This window comes from Nannospalax galili, unplaced genomic scaffold, assembly GCF_000622305.1.
Source record: "Nannospalax galili isolate Female #2095 unplaced genomic scaffold, S.galili_v1.0 scaffold957, whole genome shotgun sequence".
Taxonomy (NCBI): Eukaryota; Metazoa; Chordata; class Mammalia; order Rodentia; family Spalacidae; genus Nannospalax; species Nannospalax galili.
Window position 1 is genome coordinate 1089619 of NW_008340047.1, and position 16491 is coordinate 1106109.

Genomic DNA, 16491 nt, shown 5'->3' on the forward strand with positions numbered 1-16491 from the left:
GGATATTTAATGAAGTTCAAAGTGTATGTTCATCCTGTAACTAAGAAAGTAATATTTTGAAAAACATTATTATTATTTGTATTTTTTTGGTCTTTTTGAGACAGGGTCTCCCTGTAGCCTCAGCTGGCCTGGAACTCATTAAGTAGACCAGCCGGCCTTGAACTCACAGAGATATGCCTGTCTCTGCCTCCCAAGTGCTGAGATTATGGGCATGCACCACCATGCCTGGCTTGGAAAAAAAAAATTATTTTATTTTATGTGAATGGGTGTTTTGTCTGGATATACGTAAGTATACCTGTGTCATGCCATGCCCACAGAGGTCAGAAGAGGGCATCGGATCCTCTGGAACTAAAGTTCTAGATGGTTGTTAGCTACCTTGTGGGTGCTATGAGCTGAACTCAGATCCGATGCTCACAACCACTGAGCCATCTCTCCAGTCCCCCAAATTAAGATTTTTATAACCAACACAGAAGATTATTAGTGTAAGAAGCCACTATACCTACTTGTCTGGGCAAACTTTTCCAGTGCGATAAGTGCAAACAGCATGACTGTGGGGTGGGACTGTAATTTCTGAAAGACAACAAACAAGTGAAAATCACTCCCCTACAGAGGCAGTAAGCTATCAGTTTCATCTTTTTGCCTGATATGTGCTAGATAACATCTGCCATAGTCCTTAACCACTACAATTGCAGGATGGCAGTTTTAAGAGCAGAAGCAGTAAGGAGAAGGGTGGGCAGGAATAGATTTGTATACATTGAAAACCTGGGCTGATATTGGAATGCATGCCATTTTTGTTTCCACCGTATGGGTCTTTGTTACCATTTGGTAGACTGTTTAAGGGCACACAAGAACATTGTAGCAGCTATTTTATGACTGAATTTAAAACTAGACAAACTCAGCTGCTTTTGTTTGTAATACATTCCCATCTCATTTTTTTTTTTAAACATAGGAGGCAATGAATAAACACTCAGGAAACACCTGTACATAAAATTCACAACTGATTTGATTCTCTATGCCAAGGACTATGCTGGCAATTTGAGAAAAACAAACAATTCTAGATAACCAAGAATAACAAATTTTGATGTCTTACTTACCAGACACTGTAGTAAATATTCCAGTATTCCTGGGCTAAGTAAACCTATACTTGCAGGACCTAAACAAATACAACAAACACTGGGCATAATTAAAATTAATTATGTCAAGCTAATTTTAATTGGTAGCTAATGACAAATCATTTTGGTTGAACTCTGTACTTTCATGCACATATTTTAAACTTGGGCCTTCTGTCTGAGGTTGTTTACAATACCATCCCCATTTCATAGCTGACCAACTGAGACCACCATGAAGTGACTAGCTTTAGAATCTTGAAAAAGTCATGGTAGTCTGAACTAGCACCCACATGTTCTGGTTTCAAATCCATTGTTTCTTCCACTATATATATGTAGCAATTATTTACATGTAGTTTATTGCTAATAATCCTAAAATTGGTAATATTCATTATAAAAGCATGTAATCATTATTTGTTATACTATAGTTAGCCTCCCTTCTCCCCTTTTTTTGAGACAGAGTCTTCCTGTAGCTCCAGCTGGCCTGGAACTTCCTATGTAGATCAAGCTGTTCTTGATCTCATAGAGATCCACTTGCCACTGCCTCCTGAGTGCTGGGATTAAAGGCCTGAGATATCACGCCCAGCTTCTATTCTTACTTTCAAAGCAAATAAATATGCCATTTTTGTTTTAAATGTCTCTGAAAATCAATGAAGCTAAATTAGGTTGCATTTAGCTGTGTTCTTTGAGCAATTTTCTTTGATTTAGCCCATTTTTGTCTTTTTGTTTGGACACAGGGTCTCCCATAGTTCTGACGGGCCTCTAATTTGCTATGCAGTGGAGGCTGGTCTTAAACTCCCAATCCTCCTGCTTATACCTACCAAGTACTGAGATTACTGAGATTCTAGGTGTTACCATACTTGGCTTCTTTCCCTTTTTTTTTTTTTTTCTACAACAGGTTTCGTCAAAGGCCTACAATGCAAATCTCCCCTTAATGTCAAACAAGAACTTCTGTGGTGTTTCCTAGAATTACCTGCTAGTTTCTCAGCCAAGCAGCCCAGGACTGCAGACGTATTCCTATGTTTGGCAGGATGCCCTGAATCCTGGCAAGCTACTTCTCCATTTAAATTGAGAATTTCAGTCAATTTCTGGAGTGCATCCTATAAACAAAAACATACAAGTAGAATGATGAGTATATACTCCCTGCAGGGTGTTTTCCAGAGAATTCTTGGGGACAAAGCAACAAACAGGTATTTAATGAACTTGGAATGATCATACAAAATTATTTAATGACTTCAATGGTATTATTGATGGAAAATATCTGATCACTGTGAATATTTTCTCACATGCAAGATTTCATTTCGTTCAAAATGTATCAGGTACAGCAAATACATATTATTATACTTTTGGTTTTTGAGATAGGGTCTTGGTGTACATAGCCCAGGCTGTCCTGAAACTCACTATGTAGATTAGACTGGCCTGTAGCAATCCTCTGCCTCTAGGATGGCAGGCATGTACCACCATGACCAGTTTATGACATTATACTCTTAAATTATTAACCAGACTAAACCTATTCACTATGATTAATTACATTAACCTGGGAATGGTAGTGCATATGTAGAATCCCAGCACTCAGGAGGCTGAGGCAGGATTGTGAATTTAAGGCCAAATTGGGTTATACAGTGAGTTCAAGGCCAGCAAGATCCTGTCCCAAAAAGAAACCAAACATATATAATGAGACCCTGCCTTAAAAGATCAAAACAACTCCTAGAACAAAACAAAACCACAAAAAAGAATTTGGACCTAGTGATGTTCACGCAAAAAGTTACTTTCTTTCTTCTGAGACAAAGTTACAGGCTGGCCTAGTATTCCCTATGTAGCTCAAACTGGCCTCAAACTCAAGGCAATCTTCTAGCTCAGCTTCCTAAATGCTAGAATTATAGGCATGAGCCACCATATGTAGCTTTTTTTTAAGTTACTAAAAAAAGTTATTTTGTTTGTTTGTTTAAGACAGGGCCTCATGTAGCTCAGACTACAATCAAACTTGCTATATAACCAAGGCTGGCCTTGAACTGGTATTCCTGCTTCCACCTTCTAAGTGCTGGGATTATATGCACTACCATGCCTGGCTTATTTACCAACTAAGAACAAATCCTACCAGTTTTTGAGGCATATTAAACATAGAAACCTCTGTAAGCATAGGTAATGTCCAACCCATCAATGACTAGGCTATAAAGACTTTCCTCTCTATTCATGTTTTCCCCTATAGAGTCCAAATGTCAATGAAAAGATACCAGAATCCAAATTTAAAAGCAGGGGTGGGGGGTGAGGGGTGTTTGTAGATTATAGAAACCAAAATAATGGAAGTTTAATATTTTTGTCCTAAGTAAAGCATAATCAAAGTTATACAAATCTTTAATATATTTGAGTAAGACTCAAGTGCTTTCAGTACAATACTTTTCTCTCTTATTAGAAAACTTTGGTTATCAGAGAAAGATAAAATCAACTCATTCTCTTTTAGCTTCCAAACAAAGATTGTTATTGCAGATACAATAACTTAAACATTAGCAAATGCTAAACTAAAACCTATTGATAGAAGATATAGCACATCACTAGTAATAAAACTTCACACACTATTAAATAAAATATCTCAAATGTAGAAAGAGAAAATGCATTCACGAAATGCTTCCCTGGTTATTCATCCTGTGCACAGGTGACACAGCTGACAGTTTCATAAAAGATTAACTTACTTTAGTGGGTAATGGACATTCGTCTAGTAACAAGGTTATAACAGCTGGTCCCAATGGATCTTCCAATGGAATAACTCTAATTAAAGACTGGACAACGTCCAACCATCCTTCATCTAGGGGCAAATCAAGAAGATTATGTAATGGAGTCACTATTTTGGAAATGTGAAAACATACAAGAGGACTTCATATTAACATAGAAATACTTTTGGCCTCCACACAGCAGTTTTAAAGAAGCTAATATCTGGCACCGATATAATCATCAATATCTAGTCAACATAGTGGAGTCAAAACCTTGTTATAGGTATTGTTGAGTGATGTGGGAGGGCCCAGCCTACTGTCGGTGGTGCCACCCCTGGGCAGGTGGTCCTGGGTTGTTTAAGAATGCAGGCTGAGCACAGGCCAGAGGAGCAAGCCAGTAAGCAGTATTTCTCCATGGTCCATGCTTCAGTATCAGTCTTCAGGTTCCTGCCCTGAGTTACTTCCTTACTTCCCTCAAAGATGGACTATCACTTGGAAGTGTAAGATGCAATAAACCCTCCTCTCCCCAAGTTGAAAAGTTTTGATCAGAGTGTTTTATCATAGCAATAGAAAGTAACCAGGACACTTTGATCTCAAATTATGATTAAAACAGTTTTAGCATCTCATTTACTTCATAGGACTTAACTAAATAAACTCAGAAGCTGGTTCTAGTTTAGAATGATACTTAGGATGTTGAAAGATAAAAGTTATCCTCTCCATTCTAGGACAAGAAAAAACATTTTTTCCCTCATAAGTTCAAATGAGAACCTTCACTGAGACATACAGCTCAACATTCAGGATGTGCTGTACAATGCCTATTACACGTCTTCAGAGCAACTTCCACATATCCAGGGATTTTACCTTTGTGGCATTTGTGCATTTATGTGATCCTTTATCTTTAAAAAGTGGCCAGACCTTTTTTTTTATTGTTATTAATTCACTAGGAAGTATTTAAAATAAAAATTTAAAAATACCTGTTTCTGCCATTTCATGTAATGTAATCATTGAATAGGGAGGTTCCTGATCACTGAAAAACAAACATTAAAGACATTAAACTTGGAGAAATGATAATTCCAAATAAAAATTCAAGCTGGAAGTATGGGGCAGAAAGAAAGAAGAAATCAACATGAATGGAATGTAAGGAGAGATGGAAGAAACAACCAGAACTACAGCTGTGAGATTTATGCTGTGTATGCTCAAGCAAAACGGGCAGATGGGGACACACATGGCTCGCTGTACGTCCTGGAGTAAAAGTACAGGACTAAAACTGGGGACCAGAGTCAGCTCTCAGCTTTACCTCCCAAGACCCAATGCTACCTAACATGTGCCAGGCAGGCACCTTCCTCATACTTACCTCAAGGAGATGCCAGGATGGAAGATGGCAATCCCATTGAGGACTTAGGAAGGAAGGGCCTACAGAAACACTGTGCTTGTAAAAATTATTCTGAAAAAAAAATCACTATTTGCCTAAACTTCATATAATCCAAAAATGAAAGCAAAATGAACTATTTTAATAATGTAGATACTTCTCTAAAATGGCATTAAATACCTTAATGGGTTTTCATACTGTCATTGAAGAAATTCTAAAGAGGGATTTCAATGCTGAAATAGTTCCCATCAAACGAGAATAATTTGAATTGCTTAAGGACTCATAATTTATGAATTTTGGATATGTTTTCTTTGTGTGTATCTATGTGTATAGGTGCATGTGTGCAAATGTCTCTCTCCACTTTATTTTTTGAAACATGGTCTCTCACTGAACCCAGAGTTCACTACTTCAATTACAATGGTTGGCCAGTGGAAATCCACCTATCTCCACTCCCCCACCCCCCATGCTGGGGTTGCAGATGCGTAGAACTGAGTCCAGCTTTTACATGGGTGCTGGGGATCTGAACTCAGGTACTCATGCAGTTTACTCACTGAGCCATTTCCCCAGCCTTGGATTTTTGTTTTCTACTCTGGAAAAACAAAACAAAACAAACCACGAAAAACTATTTTCTTAAGTCATTTAATACTCAGAATGAGTCTGTGATATGAAAATTACTATCAGATCAGGTGCTTATAAGGTGCTAATTGTTTTGCATATCTTATGTCTGTTCATAAGAATGAGAAATCATTATTCAAAAAGATGTTATAGGGTTGCCAGGCATGGTGGCACACACCTTTAATTCCAGCACTTGGGAGGCAGGGACAGGCAGATCTCTGAGCTCCAGGGCCAGCCTGGTGTACATAGTGAGTTCCAGGCCAGCTGCACCTATGGGGAGACCCTGTCTCAAAAAAAAAAAAAAAAAAAAAGTTCAGTCCTCAGATCTTACAGTGGAAGGAGATTCCTGAAAGTTGTCCTGACCTCCACATGTGCACTGTCTTACTCAAGTCCCTGTATACACACACATACACACACACACACACACATACACACCAAATAAATAATGTTTTAGGCTGGGAATCATGGTGGCACATGCCTGTAATCCCAATACTGAGGTAGGGGGATCTTGAGTTTAAGGTCAGATTGACCTTAAACTCTATAAAGAGAGGCCCTGTCTCAAAAGAAAAGAAAAAAAAGGACTTTGCTGGGCATGGTAGCATGTCTTTAATTCCAGAATTCAGGAGGTAGAGGCAGGCAGACCTCTGTGAGATTGAGCTCAGCCTGGTCTAAATAACAAATTCCAGGCCAGCTGGGGCTATAGGGAGACCCTGCCTCAGAGAAAACAAAACAACCCCCCAAAAAATATATTCTTCCCTTATAGAGGTAAACAAACATAAGTTCGGAAACCGGAAGAACCTACCTTAAATTCACTACGGTGGCTACCTACTGCTATTTGGAGGTTGTAACATAGAGGAGAATGAGATAAAGAAGAGAAAAATAATAAAATGCAACAGAACCAGCAGCTAACAAGAAAAGGAACACAAAAGACACAAACACATCCCTGTGCTCAAAGAAGATAAGTGCCCTGTGAAATGAAACTAGAGAAGCAATTAGATGGGAGGCAGAGGTTAAAACAGATGGGCACTAGGCTCTTACTGAGACCTGAACAGAGGACTGGGAGCTCTAAGCTTTCCAGGTAATGAGACAAAACCTTCATCTACAGAAGAGATGGGAAAGTGCATCCAGGGCACAGATCCCCCTTGATGAAAATAGTTGAAAAACTTGGGAATGGTAATTTGAGCTCCAAGTGTTCATATCATAAGTTACACTCGAGTGTTTATACAGTCTTCAGTGACAAGGCAGCAAAACAAAATACAAAAAAAAAAAAAAAAAAACCCAAAATTTTTGTGACAGGCCTTATTAGCTTTTTACAGAGCAGGAAACTAAGAACCATGGGTTTCAATTTATGCTTACTGGAAGCAGGGAGAGTAGAGCAGCCCTTGAATGTGTATGTCATGAAGGCATACATACAACGGAGGAAAAAGTGCTATTAAGAGGAGTCTACAGCTAGGTATGACAAAGCATGCCTATAGTCTCAGCAGTCAAGTGGCTGAGGTCAGAGGGTTATAAGTTCCTGGCATGCCTGAGCTACATAGTGAGACCCTGTCTCAGAAAAAAAGGAGGCTGCAAATTAAATTCCAAAACACATAAAAAATAACTACATTAAGATCACTAACAATCTGAGTCAGTAATTAAAATATACAAATAACAGAACCTTAAAATGATTTAAAAATAAGCATATTTTCAGGAGCATTAACTATAAAGACATAAAAACAAAACAAAAACCAAAAGCACATACGAAAAAGGAAAGAATCCAGATATGCCATAAAGAAAAAGTGAATGAATTAGAAGAAACTATTGAAAGATGTGTGGTTCTACATGCCTATATTTCTGGCATTCAGGAAGCAGAGGTAGGAGGAAGATTGAGTTTGAAGTCAGCCTGAGCTAATACTAAGACCCTGTCTCAAAAAATTACTGAGAAATTTCTAGAACTAAAGAACATGACTTTAGATTCAAAGTACACAGGTTAAAATGAGACAGAGAGTCACACAAGAGAGCTGGGTATAGAGGCATAGTTCAAAACAAAAGTTGTAGGAACCAGTCTATTATGTACATTGAGCTGTGGCAGGCTTGTTTACTGAGTTTGTGTTATGCACACCAGTATCTAATCTGCCTAATCAGGAGGAATGTGTTTATATGGAGAGCCTCACAATACCTGACCTGGAGGCAATAGTGGTAAACAAAAAGATCAAAGAAGCCTTTGAAGTATTTGATCACTCCTTGACCCTCAGATTCAGGTGGGGAAAAACAGCTGTTGAAACTAATTGCGATCTTCTGTATAAAAAGGCAGAGGTGAAATAAACCAGGGCTGCAGGTACTACTGTCAGCCCTCCCAAGCATCTTTTCTGTCTCTTATTTTTTCTTTCAATCCTCACTCCCCCTTTCAGGTACTGTCCGTCTTGGCCAGCTAGCACCAGCAAACCAGAAGCCATAAAACTCTCTTCTATAGCACCTCTCTTGCTAGGGCATTGAGGACAGCACTCTCTTCATATTAGTGGCACTCCTTCCTAAGTAAACAACATACCAATTATAACTACCACATCTGCCCTTTGTGACAAGTGTGGGTATCTTCTTGCTAAGCCCATCTGTCCTACCCTTCATATTGCTCTTTCATATTCTGTTTTAACAGCCCCATGAACTTTGTGAATTATAAAATTCCCCTTTAATAGCTTCTAAAATCATGCTGTAAGTCCAGGGAGATGGCTCAGTGGGTAAAGCACTTGCCACGCAAGTGTGAGGACCTGATTTCTAATGTCAGAACTCAAATAAAAGGTGCTGTAAGTGCATGGCTGTACTCCCAGAGCTCTACAGAGAGTTGAGAGGCAGAGACAGACGTCCTGGAAGTTTTCAGGTCAGCTAGCCTGGTGTAACATCAAGAAAAAAAGAGACTCTGTCTCTGTCACAAACAAGGTAGAAGGTGAGGATGGGCACCTGAGACTGTTTTCTGATATCCACATCTGAGCTAGTGGCAAGCATGTGTCTGCACTTACACATGAATGCGCACACACATTCACACACACACACACACACACACACATACATACAATAATAATACAAAAGATAATTCCACTGTAAAGGTGGGTCTAGTAGCACAACTCTGTAATCCCAGTTACTCAGGAGGTCAAAACAGGAAGATTACAAGTTGAAGGACTGCCTGGTTTACTACTAATTTCAAGGTCAATCCTGGAAACTTAGAATTAAAAAATACAAGAAGAGCTGGTGATCAGCCCAATGGTAGGGCATCTATATAACACTGATGAGGCCCTAGATTCAAACCCCAGTACTGGGAAAAAAAAGTCAGGTTATACATCCATGTTCATAAACTGTCTGAATTCTGTTCTGTCATCATCTCTTTTTTTTTTTTTTTTTTTTTTTTTTTTTTGAGTCATGGTCTCCCTGTAGCCCCAGCTGGCCTGGAACTCATTAAGTAGACCAGGCTGGCCTTGAACTCACAAAGATCCGGTTGCTCTGCCTCCCAAGTGCTGGGATCAAAGGCGTGCGCCACTATGCCTGGCTTCTGCCATCATCTTTACCAATACATACATATCTGCTTTATTTTTCCATTCTCAGAAGTTATACTTATCAGTCCATAAAAAGAGGTTTAAGGTATGAACAGGTGTATATCACTTGCCTCTCTTAAGTGAATAATGAATTGTATGAACAAGGGCACTTATAATATTGTTCTGTAACTTGGAAATAAGGTTTCTACCTTGCTCCTAAATCCGTTACTCATTCTCCTTTAAAATGCATCAAAATCTACTCTGCACCTGTTTTTCTAATGGGCTTAAGTTAATATTGCTTGTGGTTTACTTCCTTATTTGGATAACTTTTCATTATAATTAAATAGCATAAAGGATAAGTTTTATAAAGAAAAATTGTGTAACTGGAGATTGAACCTAGTCGAGAGCTTCCTGGATTTTAGGCAAGTGCTATAACCATTAAGCTATATCCCTAGCCCCCAAAATTATTCTTGAAGACCAACATATACTCCAGTATTATGTCAGGCATAGTAGGGCACACCTTTAATCCCAGCAATTGGGAGGCAGAGGCAGGCGAATCTTTGTGAGTTCAAGGCCAGCCTGGTCTACATAATGCAGTCCACATCAACCAGGGCTACATAGTGAGACTGCATCTCAAAAAACAAACAAAAAAACAACTCCAGTATTGTGTGGAAGAGTCTAATGTAGCTCTAAGGATTTGTTTGTATTTTGTAGGTATATGTTGTTTTTTAAAATTATAAAATTTAGGCTTTTATTAATGTGATTATTAAGTACTTAATAAAATTCCTAGCAGGGCCTAGCAGAACTCCAAATTAACCTAAAAAAAATGACTACCATCTATTGAACAATTTTCTTTTTGGGGGGGGGTCTTTTTGAGACAGGGTCTCCCTATAGGCGCAGCTGTCCTGGAACTCACTATGTAGACCAGGCTGGCCTTGAACTCACAGAGATTCACCTGCCTCTGCCTCCCAAACGCTGGGATTAAAGGCGTGTGTCACCACGCCTGGCCTGAACAATTTTGTGTACAAAGCACTATACCAGATGATTTATAGAAATTATATTGTGATAATTCTTGTAAGAAAAGTACCATTCCCATTTACAGATGAGGGCTCTGAAGCTTGAAGAAGTACCTTGCTCAGTGCTATGCAGCTAGTAAGTGCCTGGGCCAAAATCTGAACATCATGGTCTAAAAGTGATGCCCTTACTAAGCTAAACAACCTGAAGCTGAAGTTTTCTTTGAATAATACCCTTTAATTTCACTGTCATTCAATCTGGGATTTTATTCTCAGAGTTACACAAAGTAGGGGAAAGAGAACACAGGCCCAGGTGTGCCCTGCAGTTTCAATTTACAATTTTCCTAAATGGATCTAAGAGGCCAAATGAGAAATATTAAAATGAGAGCGAGAGCGAGAGCGAGAGAGAGAGAGAGAGAGAGAGAGCCACTGGCTTTCTTTGCCCATTCTCAACTGCCAACAGAAGTTGCATGCACCCAAGCTGAGAGCGAGAGCGAGAGCGAGAGCGAGAGCGAGAGAGAGAGAGAGAGAGAGAGAGAGAGAGCCACTGGCTTTCTTTGCCCATTCTCAACTGCCAACAGAAGTTGCATGCACCCAAGCTCTTGGTTAGACAACTCGTCTTGAATCTAGTCAGCAGAACAGATGGGCAAACACAGTACCAAGTCTTCAGGGAACTATTTCCTATTGCAGCAAACAACACAAACTCACTTCATAGTTACTGTATTCCCTAATAAGGATCATACTTTTCACCAGAGTTTATTCTGTACCAAATGTTTAGGTATTTCCAGACAGGAGTAGAGGATAGCAAGTAAAAACATCAAACCTTGTAATTTACTCTGCCATCAAAGGAGAAATAAGTATTCTCTCTTGGCCTATAAGCACAAGGCTTGGCAGATACATCCTAAATGAATGGAAGGAGTCCAAAAGTTGTGGTTCCTGACAGAACACTTTGCCACAACACTGGAGGTAACAGTAAGTCAGATACTTACTTATCTACAAGAGTCCGTATTACTGCCAGTGTGTCCAGCACTAACCCATCCACATTTTGTTTCTTTCTCCTTGGCTCATGTGGTCCTCGGCCCCTCCTTGGAGGTCGAACAGGGTCCCGAGGTTGGCTCCTGGTGTCAGCAGTGGGAACTGCACTGTTCTCGGCCTGTTGCTGGTGGGTGTCAACACTGTCTTCTGCTCCACTGTCATCTCGGCAGATACAGGAATTACCCATGGTAGTAGTGGCACCTGTAGTCCCCAACAGGTGGACTATGTGCTCCTCAAGAGTCAACAGCAGACCCTGACCAAGGCTTCTGCTTGCTAAGAACACAGCCCAACCAAAGACAATCATTTAGATAGTTTTCAGTTTTCCAAGTACTGTTTTCATAGTGTGGAGTTGAAGAACTTGCATCCTATTCATTCTTAACAACGGAATGCCAGAGAAAGTCAAATAGCTGATTTCCAACATTATCAACTACCAGGGATGCTGGTCATGCACTGGCAATTCTACAAGAAAGAAATGAAAAGAAAGGAAAATTAATAAATGATCTTGGCTACTCAATCACTCCAATTTTTCTAGTTGGTTTTCTAAATTTTTAGAAATTTTAGAAATTTAGAAATTTTCTAGTTGGTTTTTCTAAATTTTTCTAGTTGGTTTTCAAATTACAACGAAGAATCACCTCTAGGTTATTTTTACATATTTCCAACATAAAAGAAGTATCTTTGGCTAATGGAACTAACAATGACTCCTTTAAATTAAAAAGCACTTTTATTTATTATGATTGTATGTATGTGTGTAGGATGTGTGTGTTTGAGCTCCTGTATATCATGACACACATATGGAGGTCAGAAGACAACTCTCAGGAGTCTGTTCTCTCTTTCTACCATGTCGGTCCTAGGGATTGAATTCAGGTCATCAGGCTTGCACAGAAACTGCTTTTACCCATTGAGCTATTTCACTAACTCCAATAATTCATTTTTATCATTTATTGTATTATAAAGTCAGTAGCCAAACCATATCTTTATAAGCCACAGGAGTTCTAATCAACATTTTAAAACCATATATGTAATTCTTTTCATCTCTACAGAAATACGTTTTAAAAAAGGTGTACAATTTTTTTCAAGGGCTCCTTCTGTGATTAAAAAATGAGTCATATCTTTATTTAAACATATGAGACAATTTAAAATGTTTCAAATAAAGTATTACAGATGTCTGTTGTTAAAATGTTATGATACAAACATCATAGGTCCCATCTGATAACAAAAGAATGTTCTTCTTAAATGACTAAAACTATGCAGATCTCCCAAAGGAGGCATAGAAATTACAGAAATCAGGAATCAAGAATTTATAGAAATCAGGGCTCAGGAAATGGCTTAATGGGTAAGAGTGCTTTCTCTGCAAGCATGAAGACCTGAGTTTGAATACCCAACACCCACATTTAAGTAGTGCTCCAACAGCACAGGCAAGCAGAAGCAGGCAGATCTGAAGGGCACATAGCCAGCCAGCCTAGCTAAAATGACCAGGTTTCCAGTTTAGTCAAAGACTCTGTGTCTCAAGGCTATAAGGCAGAGAGTAATAGAGGAAGATACTGGACAATTTGCTTTGACCTCTACACACCTCCCCAGGGGCATGCAACAATTTGCTTTGGCTTCTCACACCCCCTACTCACATGAGTGTATCAAACATGTAACATAGCGGGGACACACACAAACACCCCCCACACACACACTATAGAGATCATGTAAGTGGTTACAAAGTTTCTGTTAAGCAAGATTCTGTTTTGAGAAATGTGAATTTATGATGAAAGATATGATTAGTTTGGTGCTACAAAGTTAAGACACACTGGTTATCTTTGTCTGAAAATACTCCAAGCACCTTGAGCCAAAGCACCAGGCTGAGACTAGGATAAAAACAGGGAAGGCACAGTCCTTGACCTCTAGGAATCCATGGATGGCTATTCCCATCCCACACAATGTGCTTATCACTATAAAACCAAATGGTAGAAATAGCTCTTCACTGAGCTGAGAACATTTGATTAAGTTCTGGAAAGAAGACCTAAAGTAGGAGATAGGCAAAGATATGGTAGATAAAATGAAAACAAACAAAAACCTCCAACAATAAAACAAGTTGGCATTTGGCGACTAGGCTACATTAAGAATGGCACTTACAATGAGTAGTCTATACAAAGCATTTCGCTATTGAAAACTGATTCTCTATATTCTGAGTACTAGCTCAGGGTTAGATAGAAATAACATCATAATTTAAAAGAAAATACTTCCATTATTCTGGATAGATCTACAGTAAATTATTTTCAATATTTTCCCAGTTCATAATTCACGGGGAAAAACGGGGTGGGGGGGGAAGATAATGGAGAAAAAAAATTTTAAGTTCAAGGACAATTTTACCAGAGTTTTAAAGAAAAACTCCAGGGCAGGGAAGCTATAAAACTCATCAGCTGCCTGGAGGAATTGTGTAGAGAAGGGGAAAAGTCATGCTGTTTGAGTTAAACTGGTACAGAGGTCAGGCTGGGAGGGGGCTCTTCATAGGAGTAAGGAAGCACAAAATACCAAAGCGTGCGCGCGTGCACACACACACACACACACACACACACACACACACACAGAGAGAGAGAGAGAGAGAGAGAGAGGAAACATACAGGAAAGGGAACATATAGGAAAGGGAAACAGGCCCAGAGAGGAGAGAGAGAGGAGGAGTGGAATGGGCAAATACTATCTGTCCTTGTACTACCAAGACAGCAGGGGCTCAACCAGGCAATACCAAAGATATTCTTGATTTCCCCAAACCACAAAGGCTATCTTTACATTTGGAGGTTGTACTTAAAAGGATGTGACTGAACATATAGGTAGGAATGTGATATAAGAACTCGGTTGGAAGTAGTTTTTTTTTGGTCTTTTTGAGACAGAATCTCCCTGTAGCCCCAGCTGTCCTGGATTCACTATGGAGACCAGGCTGGCCTCGAACTCACAGAGATCCACCTACCTCCAAAAACTCACAAAAAGTTGAAGCAAATGACATTTTCAATGCTGTGAAGACCAGGGTACAATTCCCTCTAGAGAGTAATCAAGAGCTTTCAATATTTAAAAGGACAGAGGACACAGAAACTAGGACTAACTTTACATGGCTGAAAGGGTTTTATAAATTATACTGGTTTCTGATATTTAAGAACACATGCCTATAATTCTATCATTTAGAGGCTGAGACAGGATTGTGAGGTTTTTAAAAAATACTGTATTTTTATGAGTGTTTTGCCTGCATGTATATAAGTGCACCATGTGCATGCAGTGTCTGTAGAGACCAGAGGAAGGTAGGAGGGTGTTGAATACACTGGAACTGGAGTTGTTACAGTTGTAAGCTGCCATGTGGATGCTGGGAACTAAACCCCAGTCCTCTGTAAGAACAGCCTGTACCCTTAACTGCTGAGCCATCCCTGGATTGAGTTTTTAAAGGCCTGCAAGGGCTACCTAGCAAATATCTCTCTGTCTCTCTGTCTCTCTCTCCAGAGTCTTCCCATGTCATCAGTATGCAAAGCAAGATGAGACATAAGATGTAAACAACAGATTTAGTCTAACCAGACACATTAAATTGGGGAAGGCATAACTAGGCAAAGAAGATGAATCAGGTATTCAAGTCACAGAACATGGAGAAATCAACCTGGCACTGACCTGGAAGCTTAATCCCTACTGGCTAGCTTTCATAGTGCTGGAAGGTGCCTATGCACACTACAATAGCAGAAAAGTAGTCATCATCTTACCCAGACGTGAACCCTATAAGCTACAAAAACAACCAGTCTGGCAAGACATACCCACTGGTGCAAAGTGGCACAAATGTTATAGGAGTATCCAACCACATTCTAACGGGATTTAAAGCCTACTCCACAAGATGGAACCCATGCTTGGCACTGTTATCAGTGGCAAGATAGGTCATAGGCCCTAGGCAAGAAGCTAATACTATCAGTCTGCTAAAAAGACATAGTATTAAACCAACTCCCAATGACTTATCACTGTACCCATAGATTAATGCAACTATCAGCCCTCATCAGAGAAGCTTCTTTTTGTAGTAGATGGTGATGAATTCAGAGACCCACAATTTGCCTGGACAGAAAACTGAGGAGTGCTCAACCCTAAATAGGGACATCTATATTACATACCCTTCTCCCAAAGCTCAGGAAATCATCCCAGAAGCAGGGTCGGAAAGACTGTAAGAGCCAAAGGCAGTACTACATGGAAAATAGTGTGTTTTGGACACAATTTGGTAGTTGCACATATGAACTCACAGCAGATGTGACAGCATGTACAAAACCTGTGTAAGATTAAATGAGACAAAATCTCAGCATGGAGTGGGGAAAGGTAGCCATGAAATCCTACTCTTAGCTGAGGACCTACTAGCAATTGATAGCTATTGGAAGAGAAAGTCAGTTTTCTTTAAGAGTGTGACCACTGATAAGTTGACTTTGTTCCAGTAGACAGCTATATACCCAGGAGTATATGGGCAACACAAATTTGACTTGGTGGATTTAAAAAAAAAAAAGACAAAGTTGGGTATTGGGGGAGGTAGGGAGGTAGAGGTGAATCTGGGAACAGTTAGGGGCAGAGTGGAAGTAGTAAATATGATCAAAATGCAGTCTATGAAATTCTCAAAAAATAAAAATATTTTTAAAAATAACTTGCAATGATTTCAGAATGTCAAGGAAATCCTAAATCCCAGAAAACAAAGACTTGAAGGAGAAAGAACAGGGACTCCTATAAAAGTTACAGTTTGATAGTAACAGAGGAAAAGCTATTAGGAATAATCTATAAGAAACAATGTTGAGGGTGCCTGTGAAGAGGGCAGCTTGTTGGATTTCAATTCCTAAACTTTATTCTACTTAAAATTACTTTCCTAGGACTTGCATAAATGGGATATAAAATTAATTCCTTACTGTAGAGTTTTATACTTAGTATAATTTTAAAAGTTATTTTAAAAATTTTAGTATAATTTTAAAATGCTTAGACGATACCCCATATATGCAGGTATTTTTTAAAAAATATGGAGAAGTTAAAAGTTTCAAGGGCAAAATTAAAGGTGAGTTGATAAAAAACAGGGACATGAACGTACACACACACACACACGTGTGCACACATACCACATATAGAGATACATATACGCCTTATAGATATAGAGGGCCTCTA

General features: G+C 39.2%; 1 protein-coding gene across 3 annotated transcripts in view; it reads right to left on the reverse strand.

The window, feature by feature from the left end:
- The window catches only part of Rspry1 (ring finger and SPRY domain containing 1), a 54264-nt gene that overhangs the window by 23075 nt on the left and 14698 nt on the right, over nucleotides 1–16491 (reverse strand). For all 3 annotated transcript variants that reach the window (XM_008834904.2, XM_008834906.3, XM_029564410.1), the window contains exons 2-7: nucleotides 11304–11808; nucleotides 4789–4841; nucleotides 3797–3909; nucleotides 2080–2206; nucleotides 1095–1153; nucleotides 504–570 (exon numbers count right to left, since the gene is read on the reverse strand). In XM_008834904.2, coding sequence (XP_008833126.1) covers nucleotides 504–570; nucleotides 1095–1153; nucleotides 2080–2206; nucleotides 3797–3909; nucleotides 4789–4841; nucleotides 11304–11653 — 769 coding nt within the window. In that variant the 5' untranslated portion in view covers nucleotides 11654–11808. The remainder of the gene's footprint in view (nucleotides 1–503; nucleotides 571–1094; nucleotides 1154–2079; nucleotides 2207–3796; nucleotides 3910–4788; nucleotides 4842–11303; nucleotides 11809–16491) is intronic.